At 39.1% G+C, this 20,264-nt stretch overlaps 1 protein-coding gene across 8 annotated transcripts in view; it reads right to left on the bottom strand.

Annotated features, from left to right (window-relative positions):
* KCNMA1 (potassium calcium-activated channel subfamily M alpha 1) overlaps positions 1-20,264 on the bottom strand; it is a 536,805-nt gene that overhangs the window by 146,414 nt on the left and 370,127 nt on the right. For all 8 annotated transcript variants that reach the window (XM_063434220.1, XM_063434221.1, XM_063434223.1 and 5 more), the window contains exons 10-16: positions 15,363-15,473; positions 9,573-9,678; positions 8,654-8,736; positions 7,297-7,366; positions 6,701-6,856; positions 6,293-6,402; positions 5,977-6,045 (exon numbers count right to left, since the gene is read on the bottom strand). In XM_063434220.1, coding sequence (XP_063290290.1) covers positions 5,977-6,045; positions 6,293-6,402; positions 6,701-6,856; positions 7,297-7,366; positions 8,654-8,736; positions 9,573-9,678; positions 15,363-15,473 — 705 coding nt within the window. The remainder of the gene's footprint in view (positions 1-5,976; positions 6,046-6,292; positions 6,403-6,700; positions 6,857-7,296; positions 7,367-8,653; positions 8,737-9,572; positions 9,679-15,362; positions 15,474-20,264) is intronic.

Raw genomic sequence — 20,264 nt, 5'->3', positions numbered from 1 at the left:
ATAATGCACCCTGCCACACTGCAAAAAGTGTTCAGGAATGGCTTGAGGAACATGACAAAGAGTTTAGGGGGGTTGCCTTGGTCTAAAATTTCTTCAGATATTAATACGATTGCGCATCTGTGGGGTGTGCTGGAACAACAAATTCAATCTAGGGAGGCCCCCCCACCTTACAGCTTGTAGGACTTAAAGTACCTGCTGCTTATGTCTTGGTGCCAGATACCACAGGACATGTTAGATTTTGTGGAATCTATGCCTCGACCCATCAGAGCTGTTTTGGCAGCATTATGCATAAGGGGGATCTACACACTATTAGGCAAGTGGTTTTAATTTTGTCGCTGATCAGTGTATATTATAATATCTATCATTTTATTATCATCATATCACTTGTTGTTCGTGTTATCCACTTAATAACATATTATTTGATTCAATATTAGCATCTACAATTGCCAAAAAAAGGTTTCAATTCACATCAATTTTGCTTTAAAAGAGACTCTCCCAGAACCCCGCAAAATCTATGCTGCAAGGAGATGCCCAGTCCCTGTCTCCCAACACAGTTGCACAAATCGTTGCAGTTATACACTTGTCATTAACTCTGATGCAAAAAGTAAAATCTCTTCCTTTGCCATGTAAAAATACATATACCCCTAATGAAAAAAATGCATAATAAATGCATGGTTTAATTGGGAATATATATAATGCACTTTTTTTTCCATTTGGGCAGTGGGGTGCCTTTTTAAGGTATAGTATGCATATATGACATTTTCTTCTCTGTAAATGGACCGCAGGTACTTATTCCACTAAACAGCATAAAAATAACTTCAGATACAAATATGACTTTATGCGTACATTTGCCTGCAATTAGGGTAGTTCAAAGTAAACATGAAATGGTTTTCCTCCTTAAAATGAACCATTTTTCATGTACTTAATTTTAACAAGTGTGAAGTGTTTATATCTACTAAGGTTTGTACTGCATTAACTTTTATAACAAACTGTGTTAAGGTGTTAAGAGAGAACATTTAGCTACATTAGGTCTAGCAACCAGGGCTCGAGTCCTGCAGGAACGCGTGGGAACGGCGTTCCTGCACTTTTTCCACAGCAGGAACGCCTGGGGACTCGGATTTTTAAACTCACCTCTCCCCCTGCAGTCAGTGGAGTCGTCCAGCCTCTCCTGATGATGTCAGTAGGAGGGGGCGTGACTTCCTCTGCTCCCCAGCGGTCCTGATAGAAGAGCAGAGATTGTCACGCCCCCTCCTACTGACATCATCAGGAGAGGCCGGCTTACTCCACTGACTGCAGGCTGCAGGTTCCAGATCCTGTCCCACCCCTCCTGGCCCAAGGTAAGCCTCAGGGAGGGGGAAGGCACTTTAGTTTTTTGTTTGTTTGTTTTTTGTCCCTGTCCCCCTCCTCAGTCCCTGTCCCCCTATTTAAGGCCCTGTCCCCCCTCCTCAGTCCCTGTCCCCCTATTTAAGGCCCTGTCCCCCCTCCTCAGTCCCTGTCCCCCTATTTAAGGCCCTGTCCCCCCTCCTCAGTCCCTGTCCCCCTATTTAAGGCCCTGTCCCCCCTCCTCAGTCCCTGTCCCCCTATTTAAGGCCCTGTCCCCCCTCCTCAGTCCCTGTCCCCCTATTTAAGGCCCTGTCCCCCCTCCTCAGTCCCTGTCCCCCTATTTAAGGCCCTGTCCCCCCTCCTCAGGCCCTGTCCCCCCTCCTCAGGCCCTGTCCCCCTCCTCAGTCCCTGTCCCCCTATTTAAGGCCCTGTCTCCCCTCCTCAGTCCCTGCCCCCCTATTTAAGGCCCTGTCCCCCCTCCTCAGTCCCTGCCCCCCTATTTAAGGCCCTGTCCCCCTCCTCAGTCCCTGTCCCCCTATTTAAGGCCCTGTCTCCCCTCCTCAGTTCCTGCCCCCTCCTCAGTTCCTGCCCCCTCCTCAGTCCCTGTCTCCCTCCTTAGTCCCTGTCCCCCTATTTAAGGCCCTGTCCCCCCTCCTTATTTCCTGCCCCCCTCCTCAGTCCCTGTCTCCCTCCTTAGTCCCTTTCCCCAGTCCCTATCCCCCTCCTCAGTCCCTGTCCCCCTCCTCAGTCCCTGTCTCCCTCCTTAGTCCCTTTCCCCAGTCCCTGTCCCCCTATTTAAGGCCCTGTCCCCCCTCCTCAGTGCCTGCCCCCCTCCTCAGTGCCTGCCCCCCTCCTCAGTCCCTGCCCCCCTCCTCAGTCCCTGTCTCCCTATTTAAGGCCCTGTCCCCCCTCCTCAGTGCCTGCCCCCCTCCTCAGCCCCTGCCCCCTTCGTCAGCCCCTGTCCCCCTCCTCAGCCCCTCAGTTCCTGTCCCTTTCCTCAGTTCCTGTCCCTTTCCTCAGTTCCTGTCCCTTTCCTCAGTTCCTGTCCCTTTCCTCAGCCCCTCAGTTCCTGTCCCTTTCCTCAGTTCCTGTCCCCTTCCTCAGCCCTGGCATACAAGCGTATCATTTTTTTGGGGGACAGAGGGGGCGGGGAGTGGATCTTGGGTGAGTTCCTGCACTTTTTTACCCAGGACTTGACCCCTGCTAGCAACTAACTTGACAATGTATTTTTTTTTTTTTTTTTTTTTTTTTTTAAGGCTGGGGGAAATATGAAGGGAACGAAATGCTAATATCATTGGGTGATCGTTTGTGACATGGTGACAATGAATACATTAAGAATTAATAATGGAATCAACTTTTGGAGAGAGAAACATTAGGGAGAATTGGGGAGCAGTGAGAAAGACAAAATTGTGACAAAGACGCAGACAAAACATCACTAGACAGACAGTGATACCTGGGGAACAAACATCTCAATGTGACGATTTGACTTCTTTACAAAACAACATAAGCACAAGTTTGTCTCTTAGCCCCTTAACTGACAGCCAGGATTTGTAAAGTCTATCCTCTTGGCAGCAAAGGAGCTAAAAAAAAAAATCCCTGCAAGGAAGTTAGAGCGACAGTGGGAGACTATTAAGAAACCAATAGCAATGAAATATTTCAATAAATATAGAATATGTGGCTGTGTATAGGTATTAATGTATAAGTGCATATACACAATACGTATACACGGCATTTAAAGATCTATATAGGCACATCCAGATATAGGTGTATGAATAGCTTTTGCTTGTACATGTATATGTACGCTATTCATACACTTATACCGAAATATATATATACACACAATACATATGAGAGAGAGGGGTCAAACATTTCATCTTAGATTATTTTTAAACTGTAATTTTGTCATGCCCAAGTCAATAGAATTTAAAAACTATCCATAGGAAAATAAATGTATATCTAGAATCTGGTCAGATCTTTACATTTTAATATGGAAAGTTTGCAACTGTATAGACAAGAGATGGCTAGAACATCACAACGTCCTATGAACCTCTCATATATAGAGGTGTATATAAACATATCCACATATACGTATATATACATATGTACTTTCATATATAGGATGGGTATATTTGCACATATCTATATATACATATGCATGTATGTGTATGTATACGGATGAGGAGATAGAAGGACAGCCAGAGTTTTTTTTCTCTTCGGAGGGAGCTCTTGATAATGAGTCCAGAGGTGAGGAGGAGAGGTTAGGGTGAAGTTTGGTGAAGGAGGGTTAGGCACAGTTAATGTTGAAAGCCATACCGCTTTCTGCTTCTGCAAACAACAAGAAAAAAAATATAGATTTCCAATCAAATACTTTGATAAGAAATGCATGGACACCAAGACATCATCCCCCCTCCAAAAAAAAAAAAAAAGTAAAATAAAATAAATAAAAATCATAAATTAATAAATTTGAAAATCTTAACACAAATACCATGAATAAAATCTGAATGGAAAAAAAAAGTAAAAACTATTCATTGGCACAAACCTCTCCACCTGATATCCCTGTTTAGGTCATATAGATTATTTAAAATTCACTGTGCTCTTTAAATATTATACCACACATTGCTTTCAAAACAGCTCAAGGCAAAAATAAGGCACTAAGATAATGTAATGTATTGAAATATCGAAACTAGGAAACAAATTAAATAGGCTTGAAACCAATAATTATCAACTATTAAATTAAACAAGATAGAATGTGCCTAAATTATGCAAAAGATCAACAACAACAAATTAAAGGAAATTCTAGGAAATTTCAATAACCCTCTTCTGAACATTTTAAACTAGTAACATACAAGGCATGGACAAAACGTTATAAAACTTTAAAAATAAACAGTTAAATACATAATAAAATTAAGCTAATACTGAAAAAGAGACTTTTCTATGTCGGTAAAACATAAACATTAAAATCTCAGAAATCAAGCTTGCATATTAATGTAAAAATGCCAAATAAATTTGCCAGACCTCTCACCACTAACAAAATAGTAATTCCATGCAATAAAATAAGTAGTATGTGATGTGTCCGATAAGTCTTTCTCATCTAATCTGCTTATTGATATGTGAAACAATATAGGGTGTAATCTTAATTATTTACTAAGCAGAAGGTATTCACATACAAACTTGCTTTTCACAGCAATAATGAGAAATCCAGTTTGTCAAACATAACACCATTTTTTTTTTTATTACTAACATGTCAAACTCCAGAAAGGATCTACTTTTTAAACAGACCATTTTAAGTAGTCATTATGATAAAAAGCTCAATAGTTTATGATCTCTGACAATACTAGCGTGCTTCGCGTTCTCTCTTTAACAAAGTGAATTTCTGAACTTCAAAGCCATTTCAATTTTCAAGAACATACAAAAAGCTAGTTGTGGTATAACATCTTCAAGGGCAACCAGTGATAACTGAAAAAGGTACACCCACTGAATGCCCAAAACTCAGATTTGTGATGCAATAGAAAATGAACGTGGGTAAATCCTTAACAATCATCAATATCTTGTAAAGAAAGGCAAGGAAGCCTGTATGAGTGTTATAACATAATTCACTGAGGAACGGTTGAGAGGTATGTATAGGCACATAGTTTTTGAGAAAGCAGAAAAACAGCCCCATGTAGGGTTAAGACAACATAAAAGGAATAAAAAAGAGAGAAATTAACAAAGGAACAAAACATAAGGGTGGGGAGGAATTAGTTGCAAGAAAATGGCAAATAAATTATTGGGTGGATCGATATCAAGTTAGATATGGTCATCGGTAGATGTAAAGGGAAGAGGATTTGTGCTCAGGCTGTAGGGACTGAAGACACAATTGCGGCATTCATACATTTTAAGGTGCAAATATCATATAACTAAGCCACACATTAAATGTAGTCAATGCAATGCTTTGGCAAGTCCATCTTCACTTTTCAGCTCAAACTTGTTTCCTGGGTTGACAGTGTGCAGATAGTGCTATGTATTAAATGTTATTTGAAACAAACATGTTGAGTGACATAAGCCCCAACATTATAAGAGTAAGCATATTGAATAAATGAGGAGTTGACAGATCATTCACTTTATCTAAGGTTACAACGCTAAAGAACAATCTGCCCTAGAGTTTATTTGCAGAGTGTGAAGTGGAACATCCATCTATAGATGATCAGTTATTAAAAGATATATTTTAAAGTGCAACTTAGGCGTCTTTACTTTTTCACGACAAGAGATACAAATAATCGCGCAGCTTGGGAATCATTCAGGTTCAATTTAGATGGATATATATGATGGTATTATGTTGCATGTATGATTGAGACAAGTGCTTTGAGAAAGACTGATCTAAGAAGTGATAATCCACATTGTACCCTGGTATGTTACTTTGTCTAGCATGACACCAGCCCACAAATAAAAGTGATTTTCTAGGTTTTCTAGGGCACCTAGGTGTGAATTTGCTGTACCGCGGGTGATTCAACATAGACAAGCAGCTCTGTGTAAAAAGACAACTAGAGCGACCTTTCTGAAGACACTGGTGCTTAATGAGTAGTAATCTTGTGCTCACCCATGAACTCTGAAGAGACAGAGAATGTTTTTTGTCACTACATTTTTCATAGTATGCAGCAACCCAAGTCAACTTACCGGCTCTCTCCTTTCTCCGATTTGTATTCAATGGCTATCATCAACAACTTCAACTTCACGAAACATAACCTAAAATCACCAAGTAGAAAATAAAGGGCGGATGAAAAGGTGAGAATATAAAGATTGGAACAGAAGGTAGAGTAGGAACAATTAAAGGATGGATTTTCCAGCAGTGTCCCTTCAAAATGATAGGTCCATGTATTTTTTATGTCGTATTGCCCCATTAACACAACAAAATGTCAGTGTCAATCCATCCAGACAAACATTTCAAGTACGACAAATATTGCACAATTTTAATTGTTATTTTCATACTTACTCACACACCGCTGGGAAAGAAAGCCCCACAAATGCAGCGGACAGGTACTCTGTGTACATTTCATTTGCCACACCTTCCAAGTAATATTTCTGCCACGTGTCCTCTTCAATCTATCAGGAACAGAGCTCACAGGTAAAGGTTATGCATGAAATATCACCTGTTCATTTCACCTTCGTCTTGGAGATATCCAGACACACCAGATGTTAGATGTCCACCGTTCGGTAAGGATGATTTGAATGTCCTCTGCGTTTTACACTGGCTAATTACCAACACATTTTAATTCATCAATTCACATCCATCTGTTTCAAGACACGTATAAGTGTACTTGTCGTATGACACTGGTCGAATTCTTAGCATGGGCAGTCTACGAATATGTTTAGGAATGAGAAGTTTATAAGTTGCTCTTACCTTGATGAATGAGCGCATTGAGAATAGGTTTGCTAACATTGTGGACAAGCCTTGAGCTAGACAACTCTGCGCAATAAAACCCAGCTTCAGTTCTGCTAGACAGATTGCATCATCCCCCTCCTTCCAATTCCAGCTCGGTATATTGAGCAAGTGAGCCTGAGGAAAACAAAACCAACACTAGATGTGTATTTTAGGAGGGCGGCAGATTAGGTAATGTTCCTTAAAACGAACAATTTAACTACAGGGTTTATAGAACCAAGAGATTTGCATGAATGAGACAAATTGTTAGAAAAACACTAATATTAGTAGTGATAATGCATTTTGTACTCAGGTGTCATCCTTAATTTAGAAGGGCATGGGTCCACATAATAAAGGTCATGTTTTTTTGGGTGGCATATGGGTGTGCATAATGTAAAAGGACCTACAATTTAAATGGAACACTAAAGAGATCTATGGTCAAAAAAGAAGCAGCAGGGCCAAGTTATTCACAACTGAACTCAATTCAATCCCTACAGTGGCACCACTAGAATTTGTTATAGTAAAGTGTGCGGTGAACATGTTTAACACAATTTCACTCATTTCAATTAACTTCTTACCTTGTTGTGATACTGCAGCATTTGGGTTATGATCCGAATCTTCGGGTGATAATTTTTGATGGAAATAACTCTGAAGAGCAGAATGTTATAGATGTTAAACAGGATACTATATCAACTGGTCTTCTAAAGTAGAGTGACCATTTGAAGATTTATATTTAAACCAATTTGTATATAGGGGAAATATGTAGACTCTCAGCTTTCTCACCCAATTCAATCTATGTAGTCTCCTCCTCTCTTCTTATTGCATACTACCATAATCAAAACATACAGCCGTATGTTTGAGACATGCATTTCATTTTACAGGAACCTGTCTCTTTAAATAACCAGTAACATATAAACACCGAGACCCTATCAGTTTTCTGCAAATAGTGTATCTTTATGTATAGCTACTAGAAAGTGACTGGCAATCACCATGAACCTGCTTTTCTGTTAGCAATATTTAGGAACTATAAAAATAAGTGGCACGAGAGAGAGCAATTATCTCATGAAATTTAAGTAGAGAAACTATTGTGTCTTTTAAAGTCACCTGTTGAGTACCCTGCTGAGTACGTTTCTTGGTAAATTCTATAAGCCCTCTCTTTAAAACAAGGAATTATGGTATAGAATGCTTAGTTCCATCACACATTTTCAGGTGTAGGCAAAGTGAGAAACAAAGGAAAATGATGGTTCTCACCTACAAACTATATTAATAGGTGGACGTACACATAAAGTGTATTGAGAGCAAACAATGTTTAATAAATATAACTGTTGCTATAACTCAACAGGGGAAGCTATGAGCATTGTGTTACTGTCACATAGAAACATACTAAGTCTGGGTTTCTCAAGGCCAAACAAAGACAGATCAAACTGCAAAACTTTTTTTCTTTCTTTCTTTTAAATTCCATGTAGTGATTGACAGCTGCCTGGCTGGCAGAAATACAGAAACACAGACCATATCATTTGTTTTCAATTGCCTAGGGTGCTTCAGGAGCAAGAGAGTTCTTTCCATCTTTGTGGGTATTTTGTAGATTTTCTGTCATGTCTCCATGCCTAAATCTTCTACACAAAATATTATACAAAACAGTACAATCCAGGACTGTATGGGTGTATGGGCTACTATGCTAGTTAGGATTAAAATATTATTACGGGTACATTTTCTTTATATGGATGGAAATATATACATTTAAATTGCAGAAAGGAATAGCTGCTCGAATGAGAACATTTTAATTTTTGCTATGTAGAATGTGGTTGCTTGAGATTTTCTAAAACCCTAGGCATTAAAGTTCAGTTACATTTATGATTATGTAACTGTCCAATCAAATTTGGCTTTTACAGTTATATTATCTGAAAATTAATATATTGCATAGGAATAGTTTACCTCATAATATTAGATGCATCTTCAGCATCAGGGTCTGCGCAGTACTTGTTAGCGAGGATTAAACACGCATCTGCCGACTCGATCTAGAAGCAAAGTAAACAGTTGTTCTAGTACCTATTAGCCTATTTTTTTCTTCACTCAAGAATTTAGCTTTTTAAACATAAGTAAAAAAAATTCACCCAACAATATAAAAACATTCTCTACTTTTTTTTTACATGGGTATTCTTAAAGGGACACTATAGTCACCAGAATAACCTTAGGTTACTGAAGCGGTTTTGGTGTATAGATTATGCTCTTGCAGTTTCACTGCTCAATTCTCTGCCATTTAGGAGTCAAATTGTTTATATAGCTCTAGTCACACCTCCTTGCAAGTGACTTACACAGCCTTGCTAAACACTTCCTGTAAGGAGTCATCTAATGTTTACACTTCCTTTTTTTGTAAATTCTGTTAAATTTAGAATTTATAATCTCATGCAGCTTGCTAGACGCTGTAGTAGCCTCTAGTTCAATTTACAGAGAACGAGATAAACACTTTTTAAAGATATATCTGATTGAAACTAAAACAATATTTTTTTTCATGCAGGCTGTGTCAGTCACAGTCAGGTTAGGTGTGGCAAGGGCTGCATAAACAGAAACAAAAGTGATTTGACAGAAAATTAAGCAGTGAGACTGCAGGGGCATGATCTATACACAAAAACTGCTTCATTAAGCTAAAGTTGTTTTTGTGACTATAATGTCCTTTTAAACACAAAATTACAATACAAGACAATTTTCTGCTGCACTTTGCCACTGTCCCATTTCCTAGTCACACTTATCTTTAAGTCACAGGTCTACCAGTTCTGTGCAAAAGAGGATTTTGACAAGGTTTATTTTCAGGAAAAAAAAATCTACTTCCAGTCATCCTGAATGTGCTATGTACCTTAACTCTTGCAAGGTCGTGAGGATTCAGGACGGATCCTTGGTAAAATTCTACCTGAGTAAAGTGTCTCTTGAACAGAGCTTCAAGCTCCAGATTTGGAGAAATGCTGTAAAAATAAGTATCACAAATGAATAAATAAATGTAAACTCAGAACAAGACAAAATATAGCATTCCTACAATAAACCGAACTCACCCAACTACTGCTCTTCTATCTAATATTTATAATATGTCTATTTAGTTATGCCTTTTTTTTTTTTAGCTAAAGTGATTTGTCAACCTTTTTTTAATAAAATAAACCGCTTTACAGATTGAAAGGTTGATGATTACGGTATATGATTTCTTTCTTTGGTGACATATGCCCTTTTAGTTCCAGATCAAGATGGTATTGATATAGTTAACCTGGTATAATATAAATAGTTCTCCAAAATAAAGAGAAAATGAGTGTACAATTTAGTTTAGAAACACCGTACTAACGCTAAGGTGCTAGGCAATAAGGAACTGTCGTTGGCAGGTGGGCATTCCTTCCAATGGCCATTGGAGTAACTAAATGTCCTCCATTTGTTTTTTCCTTTTGTATTTGTATCCATTTTTTGTATCACACAGCCTGGTTACAGCCTGCCGCCCATCCCATGTGTTCCCTATTAAGGGTTAATAAGTATATAAAAAATACCCATTTCTGTCTCATTAGAGATATCTTGCCAGAAGCTCAAGGAAGCAAGGTGAAGGGTCAGAGTAGAACCCATCTAGAGGGGTCTGCCTTGACGTTGCCAGGCGGGCATTCCCTCCAGTGGCCATTGGAGTAACTAAATGACCTCCATTTGTTTACATATATATAGGGATTAAGAAGAGAGCGCGGGCAACTCTTTTTCTTTAGTTTTTACTATATGTATTGGAGCTGATGTGTACTGTGGTCGTTGCTGCCGCCCAGGAGTGATGGGAGTGAGCGCAGGACTTTTCTTTTTGTATTAATAAGGAACTGTCGCTTGTGTGGCTGGCGGGCGCGTTTACGCCCCCGCCAATCCCTCACTTACGGGTCTCCCCATTGGGGGTGGAGCCTAAGAAGGAGCTGGATAAATTTTGGCTGATTCACTATTTGTCCTACCCGTTTGGAGGTTCGGTGAATAGTGACATTGATGAGGAGTTGTGTAGGGTGTCGTACGTGTCCTGCCATCACCTGTTGGGTTGTTTCTTCCAGGGCAGTTACTATGTTGACCTGTGTTTGCCCAGGGGTTGTTTGATTTCCTGCTTCTATTTTGAATGTTTCAGTACATACCTGGAGTGGGTAATGCGGAAAGAGGCGGCGTGTAACTCGCTGCTGCATTTAGATGACTTTTGTGTGTGGTTTCTGTGGGTTCAAATGTGTGTTCACATCTTCTCCGAAGCCTGGTTCAGACTATCAGTTCTTTGGGGTCTTGCTCGCCCCTGACAAGACGGTGGGTCCTTGTACCTGCTTAAGCTTCTTGGGGATTGAGATTGATTAGGTGGTTGGAGAATGTTGTTTGCCTGAAGATTAAGTGCTGGAACTGCGCAGCCTGGTCTCTGCCGTCAGGTCACTTAAGAAAATTCAGTTGCGACTCCCGTAGTCGCTCTTGGGCAAGCTACAATTTGCGTGCCGGATTACACCTATGGGGAGGGTGTTTAATCAACGCTTGTCACATCTACTGTGGGGGTGACTTGCCCTAATCACTATGTGCATATCACTCGCCCATTGCGCGAGGATTTGGGGGTTTTGGTTGGTCTTCTTGGACAGGTTTAATGGTCGGTCGTATTGGCAGGTGCCTGAGGTGTCCAATGCAGAGCTCAATTTTTTCACTGATGCAGCAGACGCAGTGGTTTTGGGGCCATCTTTGGGGCCCACTGGAGTGCCAAGCCTTGGCCGGACTCTTGGCATTCGGCGGGGTTGACTAAGAACTTGGATTTATTCGAGCTCTTTCCTATTGTGGTGGATGTGGAGATCTGTCCGAAGCAGGCTCAGGGATCTTAGGGTGGTCTTCCACTGTGATAATACGGGGGTTATGCAGGCCATCAATGATTTGTCTGCATCATCCCCACCTGTGCTTTGTCTTCTGCGGGGCCTGGTGCTGCGCGGTCTGCTTTTGAATGTATATTGTAGGACTGCGCATGTGCCCAGGGTTGCTAATATCACAGTGAATGCTCTTTCTCTTTTTCAGTGGCGGGAATTCAGGGTGGCGGCACCTGAGGCGGATGAGATGGGTTTCCCATTTCCAGTGGACCTGTGGGTCCTTGGGTTGAGTCATTTTGTGGATCCGGGGTTCAGTCTCAGAGTCTACTTGGAAGCGTTATGGTAAGGCATAGAGCGAGTGGCTAGCATTCGAAAGGCAGCTTGGTGGTTTTCGGTCAGATAGTGAGCGAGTGCAGGGTTTATTACAACTGATTTGGCTCTGGGACGCCTCGGGCTGTTCTTCCTCGGCTGTGTCTGGGAAATTATCTGGGCTGAGCTTTTGGTTTAAACTCACCAGGGTGTCGGGCATTACTAAAGATGTCCTAGTTTAGTTAGTTATGAGGGGCTGGCGGAAAGGGCCTAAGCGATCTGAAACTCGGAGGCCGGTTTCCGCCGCTCTTATGGTGGGCATATTCTTGGTTCTGCTGCAGGTTTGTTCCTCCCCATTCGAAGTGGCATTGTTTCGGTTGGCATTCTCCTTCCCCTTTTTTGGGGCCATGCGGGTGGGCGAGCTGGGTCACTTTATGGAGCATCCCTGGCTCTATGGTTTGTCCTGTGGCATGTCTTCATGCATTTTGTGAGATTCGCCCAGCGGGCGATGGTCCTTTGTTGGTTCACGAGGATGCCAGTTTCCTGTCATGGTTTCAATTTATCAGGGTTTTCCGCATGGTTTTGGGGCTGCCTAATGCAGAGTTTGGGGGCCACTCCATTCACGTAAGGGCTGCTACTGAGGTATCACGCCTAGGGTTGGTTGAGGAGGTTATCCAAAGCATTGGGAGATGGGAATCTGGGAGGTTCCGATCATATGTTCATCCAGCTGGACTGATTCAGTTTCCCCTTTTGTCGTTATAGGTGTTGAAAAGCGAGTATGGGTCATCGGTTATTTATTCATCCATTGGACACAGCTGGGACTACAATTGGGCCAGTCGCCAGTGGTGTCGATACCCGGGGGATGCAGTGGGAGCAGCTGTTGCCCGAAGTGGTCCGTTTATCCGGCCTGCTCTGTGTTCCTGATGTCATTTTAATACATGCTGGGGGTAAAGATCTTGGCACTGTTTCGGTGTGGGATCTGGGGAAGAAGATCCAAAAGGATTTGGGGAAGCACTGGCTCCGATTTCCGAGGGTGTTTTTAATATGGTCCAAGGTGCTCTCTCTGAATTTCTGGTGTGGGGCTAGGGACCTCAGGGCTTTTGAACGGGGCAGAATTAAGCTCAATAAGAGGGTCTCACGTTTTGTGAAGGGAATGGGGGGGCTCACGGTGCATCATCACATCTTTGAGTGTAATGCTTCTATTTATTTTCTGAGTGATGGGGTCCACCTGACGGATGTTGGGCTGGATTTATTTAATTTGGTTTTGCAGGAGGCTTTGGAGGAGACCATGGCTGTGGTGTTGGGGCGGCCCTGCTGATTGGGACGGCCCCGGGGGTTGGACAAGCGGTAAGTGGATGGGTCCCTCCCCTAACCTCAGGTACAGTGATGAATAACGGACGTTCCCACTGAGCCAACTAACCGGCTAGTGGTTAGCATTACGCAATGGGAGGCCAAGAAAAGGCCTTGTGCAGGTTGGAACAAGGGGGTAGGGGTCAGCAGCCCTTAAGTTATGGTTGGTTGGCAAGGTGGTACTTAGTGACGTATCTATTTACTGAGTAATTATGTATATAGTGTTTTATGTTATAAAGTTGAAGTTTAAGATTTATATATTTAAATTTTAATAAAGATGTGGCCTATTTTAATTCAAAACAAGTCTGGGGTGTTTTCATTGGAAGCAAAGGTTGGGGTTTATCAAGGGTCAGGTTTATGCCCACAGTTACCCTCTACCTATTCACATGTCTGCAGACAGTCATAGAAAGTCTGGACTGGGTTAGAAGAGTAGGGTTTACAAAGGCTGCAAACATGAGATCTGCAGCTTTTGTAAGTTAAGGAGAAAGCGCAGGTAACATTTTCTTTTCTTTGGTTTTTACTATATATTGGGGCTGATGTGTATTGTAGTCGTTGCTGCTGGCCCAGTAGTAATGGGACTAAGCGCAGGACTTCTCTTTTTGTATTTGTATTTACTTTGTATCACACAGCCTGGTTACAATGCTGCTGCCCATCCCATGTGTTCCCTATTAAGGGTTAATAAGTATAGGGGTGTATATAAAAAATACCCCTTTCTGTCTCATTAGAGATATCTTTGCCAGAAGCTCAAGGAAGCAGGCTGAAGGGTCAGTGTTAGGACCAGCTTAGGGGGGTCTGCCTTGACGTTGGCAGGCGGGCATTCCCTCCAATGGCCATTGGAGCAACTAAATGACCTCCATTTGTCTAAATATACATAGGTATTAAGGAGAAAGCGCAGGTAACATTTTCTTTTCTTTGGTTTTTACTATATATTGGGGCTGATGTGTATTGTAGTCGTTGCTGCTGGCCCAGTAGTAATGGGACTAAGCGCAGGACTTCTCTTTTTGTATTTGTATTAGCTTTTGCAAGTTGTTTATAGATTTATCCAAATAGAAAAATGCATAATTAAATGTATGTATGTATGTATGTATGTTTTCATTGGGGTGTATCTACTAAATAGTGATTTATTTTTTATGTTTGCCGGTGGAGTTTCCCTTTAATTGATTTGAGATTTATTTATTTTTTTGCTTATATTTCGAGCATGCAAAGCATAGCTATGGAATGTTAGCTACTACTAGCAAGTCCTGAGTTTTAATTTTTGCAATAGTTATTCAAGGCAGGGTGCAAAAGCTAGTACCACTGCCAAGAAATAAATCAATGTCTAGCACAACCTCAGAGCAGGTGTTGCATTATTCAGGTGTCCAAACAAAGACAGTAAAGTTTAAGCTTTCATACGGGTCTTTATTAAACTTGACGTGATTTGTTACCAGTTACATAGACCTGTAACAAGCTCAGAACATTATCCGTCTTTCTGTACCTGAATACAAGGGAAACCTTGCTGGTAGCTTGTGATGGACATTTGGATTCATTCTCATTCACATTCTTGACCTATGTTATGTCTCCTGTAGGTAGGAGTGGGATATAAGCCAATGTTTCACTGACGTGTGTTTTAGTCTAAGTATTTCACATTTTTACATAAGGCATCTATGCTCAGAATATAATTTGTTATTACTAACACACATTCTGTGGCTGTGGGTACGTTCTGTACCTAGACAATATTTAGACCTTCAGCACATAACACAAAATGTCACTTTGTGCAAGAAGTGCATCCAAAAGACGACTTGGTACAAGATAGTCGAGACTGAATAAGCAGCAAAATGTTACAAATTAAAATTACGATTTGTTTTATACAGCCTTATTTCTCAGCTGGTGAACAACTCCTAGAACATTTTCTTACTAGTGGCTTTTCAAACGTATTGTGCTAACCAGGCACTATTACAGCATGTGTGCATTGTCAATATATACAATTCTAACACCAATACTATTAACATATACGTGAAACGTTTAATGTTTTAATATTCATAATAAAAGAATTATGAAGTATTTATTAAAACACCTAGTTTATCAACATGAACCTAGTTTATGGTTTGTGGCACTTAATGATGCCCATTGTAAATGATTAGAGTCCTACGGATAATAAACCTTGCACTGCCGTGTCAGCAGCTACCCACTTGTGCAGAAATACGATCTCCACATTTACATCATCCCGGTCTTTGTGCAGGAAGTCCTTCAGGAAGTTGGATACGCTTTCTAAAGTGATGTGACCACAGACCACAATGTGCCTGAAATACAAAGCAGTCATTTAGAGTGGGGTATATCGAAGGGACTGAGAAAGGGGGAAGTCCTGGACATATCGTTGAAATATTGAAGATCTGGAACTTGATCAAGTCTTGGCCCCTAAGGAAGGAAATCATTGGTCAAGAACTTTGAGAAACAAAGCTATGGTGACCTTGTAAACGGATAAATTAACATCTAAAGAAGTCAGATTAATATCAAACAATATAACTTTATAATTTTAAAAACCACAAAATGTAAATGCAAAAGTTAACAGCACCTTATATTTAGGCACCGCTAACATGCATTTAGGAGAAGACAGTAAAGAGCTTGTTACCAATACATTTTTAACACAAATCCTTTTTCATTCATTAAAATGGTAAAAGGCACAAATAAAAAAATAAATAAAAAACATTTTAGATTACATCAAATCTTGTAGACTTCTTACCTATTGGGAAAAAAAAGAAGCTTAGGTAAAATACCACATATTGTAGTAGATTATGTGCAAAGAACTGTAATCATATACAGAAGCATGCAGTGTGACAATATTACACAAAGACACAGAAGTGAATGAAGCACACGTGCCAATTTAAGCTTGTGAAGCTACCCAATAATTATTGAAAATGCATATAGTTTCATGCTTTTATTACCAGACTGGTCAGCAAAGATCTTCTGGCACAAGAAGATTTAGAGGATGTATTCACTGAAACTATGATCATATACCCTCATCTACTGGTGACACAATGTCACTGCAATTGTAAAGTTGTATACTCTACCAGAAACTAAAAAAAATATGCCATTTTATTTTACACAACAATCGATCTATGCATTGCAGTGGCAATACAAAAACACTAATTGTATTTGACCACAGTTTCACTTATAATATATCCTTTAAAAATAGTTTCTCCAGTTTAGCTATTTTACACAAACTCTGATCTAAGTCCCTTTATTTTCTGGTGACTGATGAATCATGGACCATAATTGGGTACAAATGAGAAAACAAAACAAACAGAATTTTGCTGGCGCTATATAAATAATAAAATAATAATAATAATAATAATAATAATAACAACAACAAGATATTCACAGGCAAGAGATATATAAAAAAAGAACATGTAGTTTGTCAATTTGTTTTTATCAATGAGGAGTCAGGTTTAAATTGAAATTCTAATTTCAGTTAAATATTGATAGGCAAAGGTGTGTTGATGGCAATTACATGGAAAAATACAATTTTGTTCCCCAGCAATTAATTACACAAAATGGCTAATTAATGCCATCCCTATGTTGTTGGACAACATCTCCCTCAATGCTCTTCTTGCTCCCACTGGAAAACACTTTTGCAAGTTACAGTTCACCAAAATGTGGCACTGTCAAACACTCCTACATTAAGTAGAAGAAGTGGACAACTTCTTGTCATTGTGGTATGTTGGCTGGGGCATTCATCTAACAGAAAATAAACATAGCAAGGAGAATTACACTAATGTGACTGCATTCACCAGACAGACATATTGTCACCGCATGAAAATGTTAAAATATTTAATAAAATATTCCATGTTGCAAACAGTTTGTATATCACACAAGTTCAACCCAAGGGTACAATAATCGCATTAACAGTTTATCGAAGGTCAAGTTATAACATAATCACATTTTTTAGCACAGTAGGATTTTTTTTTTTGTTATTTGAGGCTGGATGTTAGTTTTTTTTTTTTTTATGAGTTTTCCTCTTAAACCTAGATCAGTATGTCTAAACATGAGGTTATCTCAAAAAAACAGTGAGATCTAGTCACACTCCACCAGCCATTATTGTCGTTTAAAAGGGAATCTATCATGAAAATCTGTTTTTGTACATTTGTTTGTTATGATTACTCAATTATCTTATGTGTTGGCACTTTACAAATCATAAATCACGTCAATTTGTTTTTAAAAAAAAAGTTAAAATGATCTGGTATCCCTTATTTGATTTGCTGTAGCTTCATGATATCACTTGCTCATGTGTGTCTCTGGGGAATAATTTTCAGACATTAAATGAACTACAGATGTAACCATTCTCAACAGTACCAGACTCACACCTGTGGTTTTGCTACTTAGTGAAAATATGTTTACAGAGAAACTTAATGAATAGGTCCGACTCCGGCCAACCAACGATTGAGATACATGGAGCGCTAGATCCCAAAACTACAACAGTGAGCAACTTTGAATCCGGCTCAGCTGGCAAGATGCAAAAATAAGCAATGCAAAGGAGCATGTTTTAAATGTAAATATAATTATACAAATTTTTGATGATAGATTCCCTATGACTAAAGATCGGTGGCCACAAATCGGTGATTGACTTTCCCTTTGATAAATTTATTCCAAGATCACATGGGAGAATGTCCCGAGTTTACTGCTCTATTCCATCAATTGTTTGCTATCCCAAAAAGCTACTCTGGCATAAGAAAAAGTAATTTTGAAAATGGTTTGCCAATTCAAATGCAGCCCTACTCTTTCCTGGTGCTTTTAATGTACTGGCCTCTTCATTGCATTAATGAGTCTGCACAAACAATAGCAGTTTTTCTTTATCTGGATGGACCTTGAGTCTTCTTAGTAGGTCAATTTTTTGTAATATTGATGGGAAATCATGGGATTAGGGTAAGTGACAAAGCCAGTATTTGTGAATCTCAGGCACCGTTATGGCTGGAAAACATTGACTTTTAGGGGTACTCAATTTAGATGAAAGAAATGTTGAAATACAAAGGTACAAAGTCTATAAATAAAGCTAACTTTGGGCTACAGATGCAATCCCATGTAGCTTAACCAAAACCACTTGCTTGCAAAGACTTATTTATTCATTAATGTTATCTTTAAAATACCACTGCGTTAATCCTTATTGAATATGAAGGGAAAAAAGACCCCCTATATTAAATATGGCTATAATAAAAAACATTTCTGGTAAATTCTACATAGTGCTGACATGATTAAGAGGGCGCTAAGATTTTTGAAACTCAATGTATTTATTTAACCTTTGTCAAAGAACACACTGGACTACACTGGAATACGTAACAGATAACATTAGACAATCTATCATATTCATATTATGCAGAGGAGTAACACAAGTCACAAGGATCCCCTCCGATATATCATTGAACATGCACAACGGATGAAAATAAAACACTAGCAAAACTGTGTATAATTCATTTTGAGTCATGTTTATATGCGCTCTGCTTTACCTGTCTACTGCCCAGAGCCAACAAAATGCACCGAGCCACTGTTAATCTACAATTACACTTCCCCAAATTACATTCTATAATCATATACAAATCTTCAGCATTACAGCGGAATTATGATTGTGACAATCAAGACAAACATAGGCCAAAAAAAAAAGATATCTGTTATGAGGTGGGAGATATAAGTAATATAATGTAGTCCCATACAGTAATATATGGGACAACATTAAATTACATATGTTTGAAAATTTTAAATTGGCAAAATACTTTATTTATTTTTTTTACTATATTTTGTTATATATTACCTAGTAAAAATTAATCATATGAATAAAATATATAGAGAGAATTTGTATCTAGGAGTTCCCTGTATGTTAAATTCAGCAAGCATTTTTTTTTTTTTACGATTTCTGTTTTTGACATCAGAAAAATGTGTCATTTTAATAATGTATATATTTATCAAACACAGCATCTATTTCTTTGATGTATGTAACTAGTTATTATATTAACACTAGAGCTATTTTGAAAGTCGATAGCTATTTTATAGATTTCCTAGCCGAAAGCAAAGATGTGCATCCGATCCGAGTTACATTATTTAGCTTATATGTATAATATAAATTGTGGAGTGATATACAAGTTACATATACACATAATTAAAAGGTGTAGTGTACACACACGTACACACTCTCTCTCTCTTTCGAAAAATATCTCTGTGCATTATTGCATAATCACGTACAGACTGGTGAATCAACGTTTCCAGCCAAAGACTTTTATCAAGGCACTGTGTACATATAATATACCTTATATCCCTTAATAAATACCTACAACATTTTGACAAAAGCATTAAACAAGTCGTATAAAAAAAATTAACCAAACACAAGCTGTGGACTGTGCTAAGGTAGAAAAAAAAGAACAGGGCTATGTTTGTCCATACTTACAATAATGCCTCTAGGACAGTCCATAATATATTCTGTGAAAGCCAGTTGGCCATTTTTGGACTCTGACTGGACCCTACTTCTATTACATAGATGACTGTGATTTCTTTTTAAAGTGTTCCATTATCCTCACACAGAGAAGCAACTTTTAATACTGGATGTATATGAATATTGGGATGGATGTCTTCTATGATTTTAGTGTCGATATTTTAACAAGCCCTGAAAAGTCCTTGCTAGACCATTGTGGCATTGACTAGTTGAGGGTTGAAATAACAACCGAAAAAAAGAGAAACAAATAATAATAACCTGCACAACTGATTTTGTTATGTATTGTATCACTTGTCCATGTGGAATTATTCACTGACAACTAGTTACATGAAAGGATTCAAGCACTTTGCTTGTTAAACCATATTGTATATAGAGATGGTGCATGATTTTTTGCAAAATAAATGCTCATTGCCCTCTATGAGATGCATTGATAGTGACATACTTCCCCTTTAAATAGAGGGGGTGATAGGGCTAATTTGCTCGCACGGCGAACATATACTTTATATACATTGGTACCCAGCAGGCTAAATGAGGTAAATCATTTGCAATATTTTTTGAAGTTAAGGTAATTATATTGTTAGTTATGACTGGAAACATAGAATTGGAGTAGTAGAAA

The sequence above is a fragment of the Pelobates fuscus genome, chromosome 10, assembly GCF_036172605.1.
Source record: "Pelobates fuscus isolate aPelFus1 chromosome 10, aPelFus1.pri, whole genome shotgun sequence".
In the NCBI taxonomy this organism is placed as follows: domain Eukaryota; kingdom Metazoa; phylum Chordata; class Amphibia; order Anura; family Pelobatidae; genus Pelobates; species Pelobates fuscus.
This window is presented reverse-complemented; position numbering and strand designations above follow the sequence as displayed.